General features: G+C 38.2%; 1 protein-coding gene across 1 annotated transcript; it reads left to right on the top strand.

Annotated features, from left to right (window-relative positions):
* Positions 1–5,634: 5,634 nt before the first annotated feature.
* On the top strand, positions 5,635–7,548 carry LOC143889172 (3-ketoacyl-CoA synthase 12-like). The gene has a single exon (XM_077393373.1). The coding sequence runs from the start codon at positions 5,811–5,813 to the stop codon at positions 7,185–7,187; it is 1,377 nt and encodes a 458-aa protein (XP_077249488.1). The 5' UTR covers positions 5,635–5,810; the 3' UTR covers positions 7,188–7,548.
* Positions 7,549–7,776: the final 228 nt, after the last annotated feature.

Genomic DNA, 7,776 nt, shown 5'->3' with positions numbered 1-7,776 from the left:
ATGGTCTTAAACAAGCACCTAAATTGTGGCATCAAAAATTTGACAAGGTAGTAAAGAGCTTTGGTTTTCAGACCAGTTACTCAGATAAATGCCTTTACTTTCGTTCTGTGTCGAATAAGGTTGCGATTATTTGCTTGTATGTAAATGATATGTTGATTCTTGGTTCCGATCTCTCTGTAGTGAGTAACGTGAAAACCACTTTGGCTCAAGAATTCGACATGAAAGATCTTGGTGTGGTTGACACCATTCTTGGTATGAAAGTAAGTTTTGAAAGGCAAGGGATTACTCTTAGCCAAGCCCATTATTTTGAAAAACTACTTTCTACATGGGGATACAGTGAGTGTAAACCGATTGAGACACCATTTAATTATACCAAGAAGCTGATCTCTAATGAAGGAGACAGTGTGCATCAGTTAGATTATTATAAACTGATTGGCAGTCTCATGTATGCTATGAGTTACACTAGGCCAGACATAGCCTTTACAGTTGGCATGCTGAGTCGTTTCACTAGTAATCCTGGCCATGAGCACTGGGATGCCCTTATGAGGCTGATGAGATACCTTAAGGGTACTCAAGGATATGCTCTATGTTAAAATGGCCATCCTCCTATCCTTGAAGGGTATTCTGATGCCTCATGGGGCACAGAATTAGGAGACAGTAAATCTACCAGTGGTTATATTTTTACACTGGGTGGAGCCGCCGTTGCATGGAAGTCAAAGAGACAGACTTGTATTGCTCTATTATCTATGGAGTCGGAACTTTATGCTTTAGCTTTTATAGGAGATGAAGCAGAGTGGATAAGAGATCTGATCCTGGACATTTCATTGACCCATTTAAAGATTAACTCTTTAAGTTTGTTCCGTGATAATCAAGCTACAATTACGGTTGTGAAAAACTCACTCTTTAATGGTAAGAGGAGACATGTCAGGCTGAAACATGCCACGCTGAATTATCTTCTAAAACAAGGTATTATCACTTTGGTTGATGTGAAATTGAAGGATAATATGGCCGATGCTCTTACGAAGGGACTGAACAAAGATCGAATATTCAAAACTGTGAGGGAGATGGGGATAAAGACTGTGTAGACGTGTCTTAACCTACATTCATATTATTTTAAATTTTTTGAATCTCCCTATCTTGGCCAAGATAAGCATTTGATATGTTTCAATGATGTTTAGAGTTGTCTTTATGTCATTCCACATTTGATGACATGTCCTTCTTGGGAAAGGTTGTTTCATTCCAAACTTGATGATACAGCTTAACTCAATTTGGATATGATGCCTGTAACATTCCAAATGGAAACATGGAATGGTTCTTTGTAAAAGAAACTGTTTAGGTCTTGTTCTTGATTGAAACTTGACATTGATGCTTTTTTATATTGATATTTGTTTTTTCAGCCATTATGAAATTGTACTAAGTTCTTCTGGTAGAACTAGATACTTTTAGTAAAATACACAAATGATTGGATTCGTTTTTAATGAAATTCATATTTGTTAATTTACAGGAATTGGCAAAAATGGAGGAGATTGCCTCAATTTGGATCTTGATGAGGATGACTTACTTGATGAGTGAATCCTTATAGAGCAGTGGGAACTATTATTTTCTTTTCAGTTGATTAAATAGTTCACCTACATATGAAACTGCTTATGTTTGAGTTTAGATTATTTCTAAAACTCTTGATTATTCTTTAAAATATTTTTGTTTTTAGTTGGATTACAAATCTTTATCGATATGGTGATATGGATGATTCAATAATTTTGTTTGGACATCACATTAACTATCTATTGGATTGTGCTATATGTAGAACATAGGAGGATTTTGTTGGATATATAATATAACCCATGTATGTTCTAATATAAGCCCAATAAGATAATGGACCGGTGTAGTGGGCCTATTTGGGCTAGAGCCCACTAACCTATTAAAACCCCAGTGTATCTCTATATATAGGGGCTGGAGGCAACAAACTTGGTATTCCAAATTAGATACCTTGGGTGTAATGCTTCAAGCAACCTCTTACTTGACCTAATTACTCTAACAGATTTCGTGCTTTAGGGGAGAAGAGTGTTGTTGGTACTTGGTAGAAGGAGCGGCGATCTCTTGGACGGGTATGTAGGGGTAATTCAGAAGATGAATTGACATCTGGTGGGATTTTTGGACTTATCTCAGGGGCAAAGCACAATTGAAAATGATGGAAAAGCCTTGAGAAAAGAGGATACAGAAGGAAGTTTATCAAAATATTAAGTGGGACACACATGGTGTTTGAGGAGAAGTTGGTTGACAAAATTTGAAGGTGTAGGCTTTTAGAATAGTAGGGATTACTTCTGGAATTACCTAGTGAAAAGCCTAATGTTTAAATATTTGGATTACAATGTTGCATTATACTCAGCAGCTGAATGTCAGTAATAATTTTTTGGTGCAGGGTTGCATGCAAAGATTCATACCTCTAGTCCATTGTGGACACAATGTTATAGTAATTAAATACGGTTTCAAGTTAGCATTTTTATGCGTAGGAACATTTTAAAATTGCAGAAATAGCTAAGCTCTACAACCATGTTTTCATATTTGAACAAACACATGTTATCTTCTATTATTTAAAGGGCTGTCATAGGTCATTACCATTCCCAAAAGCTCTAACAAGCCAATTAAAAAAGAAAAGATATGCTGCATTTATGCAATTATTAAAACATGGTTGTGCTGATAACATTTCCCAAATATTTTCATTAAAAAAATCCATGAAAATCAAGTTTTCAAACATTTGATAACCCACTTATTAGGCCATGTTTTGCAGCCATGAATATATTTTCCATGGAATATTAGTTTATATAGTGGTGGGAGAAGGGCAAGGAGGGTGAGAGGGGAGAGAATTGAGAAGGCATGAGCATGACTGAGGAGAGTGTGAGAAGTCGCTTAAAAAAAGGTCCTATTTTTCAGCCACTTGGGACCCTCTCCTCACCCCAACTTCTCTCAGCATTTAATATTCCAGTAAAATATCATGGTTGCCAAACATGGCCTTAATGTAAATGTGTACTTTTTCATGTAAAAAAGTACTTAAATTTAACCATGGGAAGAAAAGACCCATGCCATACCCATGTTTTTTCTTTTCCTGGGGAGAAATTTCACTGAAAATTTTTCCAATGGAAAGAAAATTTTCAATGAGAAAAATATTCTGTGTTGTTTTCAATGAGAAATTTTTTGCCAGGGACCCTGGCAAATCCAATGAATTAATAGGCACCCTTCTTTTTTAGCATTTCTCTGTGTATAATTATCTCTCCTACCCATTAAAAAGGTCATACCCTTCGACCAGTTATGCCATGACAAATTTACCATCATTAAGACAAATTTACCCTCATTAATGACGAAGCACAAATGTCTTTGTTCTAGAACGGATTTGCATACGGCCCCCTCCCTGTCTCATCTCTCTCTCTCTCACGTACTGCATTCTAAACATTCTCTCGTATGAGTGTTAATGGCATTTGGGCCCAACAAATGGATATGAACCACGTCTATTGGATCCGTATCCCAAGTTCCAAATTTATTTCTAATCTTGACCCGTACTTAGCCACAAAATCCATTAGATCGTCTTAGGTCCGAATGTAGGGAGTCATTGTACAAAAATACCCCTTGGTTTTGTTTATTTTGTCGATTTTTTTACTGATTTTTTTATTTTGTCTATTTATGAGTGTTTTTACTGTGACGTTCAATAAAACACGTGCTCAAAACGTCAAATAAATAGTTTTTTGGAAGCTCCTACTTACAAAACCCTGCATATTTAAATGTGAGGATTTGTTAGGGTCCATCACAAAAGGCATTTCGTAGCTGCTATGTTGCATGTCAGACTAGCAACCTCGTGAATGAAGACAACAGCTTTTGTCTCCATTCACGAGGTGGGGCGGTCTGCAACAGACCACCCGCAAGATGCCTTTTGCGACGCTGGCAATTCCCTTAAACGTGATAGGGGTAATTTTGTCCTCCTTACATGTAAAAAAGTTGCCATGTGCACGGGCATGGTTTTGAAATTTCAATCGAAATCTGAAATTTCGGATTTCAAATTTTGGATTTCGGTGAGGAACGAAACCGAAACGTACTGAAATCGAAATAATTTCGGTCGAAATTTTGTCCAAATAAACCAGGATTTCATGCGTTAATAACAAATTTCGCCCAAAATTTCAAGATTTCTGCTGAAATTTCAGTTTCGAATTAGTCTGAAATTTTAGCCGAAACCGAAATTTAAAACCAGGTGCACTGGTTATGCAGGAAGTTCCTGCAAACCGTTTTGCAGCCAAGTTTTGTTCCTCTCTCTCTCTCTCTCTCTCTCTCTCTCTCTCTAATGAAACGGACTCAAAGGGGAAGATGAAATCCCCTCCTAATCCTTCTTAACGAAATCCAATAGAGGGCAGAACCCCCTTACCTATTTAATAAGGGCCACCACATAGGATAATTCCCCAACCATATTTATCAAGATGGGATGGGATTGAATCCTTAAAATGTAGCCCCAACCCAATTTCGCCTATTTATTTTCCTGGGAAATGATATACTAGCCCTCATTTCTTTCCTGGGCCGCCCCTTTTAGTGCAAACGTAAAAGGAGTAGTCATGAATACACTAGAGGAGGTGACGGGAAAGAAACTGCCGCGCTTTTCTTTTTATTTCATGAAAAGCAACTCATAGTAAAGCAAACACCTTCCGGTCATTATTTTGGGTGATGGGTCGCTTCCCACATTGATGGAAATAAACTAACCGCTTGGTTTGATTCACCTTTAGATTGACTATAGCCAAAACAGGGGCAATGCCACTTGTAAGGAAAGGGGGACAATTACCCCCCTTATTTTTCGGAAAAAATATATATATACCTTTATTTTTTAATTTTTTTTTATACTTTTACCCCTTTTTAAAAAAATATGCCCCCATTTCCAATCATCCCTAAGATAGAAAATAAGTTTAAAATTTTAATGTTACCATTTTTATCTCCCTTCTTTGTGTAAAATTTACTATAATTTTTGCCCCCTTGTGCAAAATTTTAGATAGAAATTTTTTCCATCTTAATTTTAAGATAGATAAAAAATTACTATAATTTTTGCCTCCCTTTTGCAAAATTTCTGGCATCGCCCCTGAGCCAAAATACCATTCATTGAAATTATATCTTTAACGGCTTTGTTAGCTATTGAATCTACATTATGGTATGCTTTTATATTGTACCCTTTTTTCTTACCATATCTATCTAATAATAACAACCATCTGATCATAACTATTTTTGGCTTTAAACCATCTAATGCAATTCAGAATTTCTCATAGAGGGGATGGAAATTTCCTCTTTGTGAAGTTGTGAAAATGCAAAATGTGGCCAAAGCAAATCCTTGTCGACTCGGCCATCGAGTAGTCAGTAGACTGGTTGAGTGCTCGGATGACGTGGTCATAATTCAACTGAGTCAAAAGGAGTTTGATAGAAAGTGAGTCTACTTGAGGGAGTCCATGATGACTCAGGGGAGTTTTGAAACAATTATTCGGGCAATGACTCATTTATGATGTGAAGGTACGAGTTTGGTGGGGAAACTTCAGATGAGACCAACAAGCTATTTAACACCTGCATGTCTGCAACTCTAACTGTTATAAATATACGGCCATCGAATTATATCCATCCCCACATTACATGCCTTTCCCATACTTTACAGCTGATCTTTCACCTTTCCATTGCATAATAAGTACCCTTCCTTTTTATTTCTTAGACTCCATCAACCTTCTTAAGTCAGAGAAAAAAAAAGGTGCACTCACTCTCTCTCTCTCTCTCTCTCTCTCTCTCTCTCTCTCTCTCTCATGGAGCTCTTCATGGTACTTTGTACGATTTTCCTAGTCTATTTTTCCCTCCTCCTCTGGAACTTGTATGAACAATGGAGAAACCAATCCTGCTACATTCTAGACTATTTTTGTTTCAAACCATCGGACGACCGAAAGCTTGACACAGAACTCTGTGGCAACATAGTAAAGAGAAACAAAAACTTGGGTCTTAGTGAATACAAATTCCTACTCAAAATCATCGTCGGCTCCGGCATCGGAGAACAGACCTACGGTCCTAGAAACATAATCTCCGGCAAAGAACGAGAAGACTCCGGTCCGTCCATCATGGCCGGAATCTCCGAAATGGACGAGTTTTTCGATGCCACTTTCCGTCAGCTCTTCGCAAAATCTGGCATATCTCCGGCGGATATTGATATTCTCGTCGTGAATGTCTCAATGCTCTCTCCGGCCCCTTCACTAAGCGCACGAATAGTGAATCGCTACAAAATGAGGGAAGATATCAAAGTCTTTAATCTTTCGGGCATGGGTTGTAGCGCGAGCCTCATATCCGTAGATATAGTCCAAAACATTTTCAAATCTCATCCAAAAATGCTCGCTATTGTGGTCACGTCGGAGTCCATCGGACCCAATTGGTACTCTGGTAACGACAAGTCGATGATTTTGGCCAATTGCTTATTCCGGTCAGGTGGGTGTTTGGTTCTCTTAACCAATAACCCTAGTCTTAAGGACCGGGCTAAATTCCGGTTAAAGTGCTTGAACCGGACCCACTTCGGATCTAGTGATGACGCATATGGGTGCGCTATACAAATGGAGGACAATTTGGGGTATTTAGGGTTCCATCTTGGGAAGGGTCTACCAAAGGTGGCCACCAAAGCATTCTTCCAAAATTTACGAGAATTGGCGCCTAGGGTTTTGCCTCTAAAGGAATTGCTCCTTTATGTAGCACAACATCTTACAAGAAAAAAAGATAAGGAAGTTCAAGGGGGGAGGACTACACATGTGAACTTCAAGTCTGGGGTTGATCATTTTTGCATTCATCCCGGTGGGACCGCAGTGATCGACGGTGTTGGGAGGAGTCTAAGGCTGAGTGAGTATGATCTCGAGCCCGCGAGGATGACACTTCATCGGTTTGGGAACACGTCGGCAAGTAGCAATTGGTATGTGTTGGGGTACATGGAGGCTAAGAGGAGGTTAAGGAAGGGACATAGAGTTTTGATGATTAGTTTTGGAGCTGGTTTTAAGTGTAATAGTTGCTTGTGGGAGGTGGTTAGAGATTTGGAGGATGAGAATGTTTGGGAGGATTGCATCCATGAGTACCCACCAGAAACCCTAGTTAACCCTTATATGGAAAAGTATGGGTTTATCAATGAAGAGGGATATTCCATGGTTGAATAAGAAGCTTCTTGCATGGCTTGTTGCTGATCTACTCAGTTCTATCTTAAGTTGTATCAAGGGTTGCATTTGTGATTTGATTCAAGTTCCTTTGGTATATGTCATGATTCAAGGTTTAGGTCTGTTGAAGCCTCTCTCTCTCTCTCTCTCTCTCTCTCTCTCTCTCTCTCTCTCTCTCTCTCTCTCTCTCTCTCTCTCTCTCTCATGGTGATTATTTTACTTTCTTTTATGTCATTTGATTAATAAACATGTAGTTTTATCTTCCACTAACCATGATGTTGTATTTCTAGAAATCCGTTACATGTGCTTAAATAAATGATATCGCATTCCCTTGTATCAATTAATGATGATATACACTTGTCTTGATTAACTAAGAATCTACTTGCATGTTGCTGATACACCAAGTTTTATCTCAATTTAATTGAATTCCTTTGCATGTGCTTAAGAAAATTATATCTCATTCTTTTGTCTTAATGATGTAATGGCACTCATATCTTCATTTATACTTTTCTAATTGGCTGGAGCATTTTTTAAGGATAAACCAAAGGGGAGTGATAAATCGACCCCCTGTGTGTCTATCTCTCTCACCTCT

Source organism: Tasmannia lanceolata, unplaced genomic scaffold, assembly GCF_043159265.1.
Source record: "Tasmannia lanceolata isolate RefF3 unplaced genomic scaffold, GAP_Taslan_0.1 ptg000013l, whole genome shotgun sequence".
Taxonomy (NCBI): Eukaryota; Viridiplantae; Streptophyta; class Magnoliopsida; order Canellales; family Winteraceae; genus Tasmannia; species Tasmannia lanceolata.
Note: the sequence above shows the minus strand (reverse complement) of the source record. Positions and strands in the feature narration are given on the sequence as shown.

Excerpts from the sequence above, each read along its gene's own strand:
- LOC143889172 (XM_077393373.1), top strand. The coding sequence starts at position 5,811 with ATGGAGCTCTTCATGGTACTTTGTACGATTTTCCTAGTCTATTTTTCC.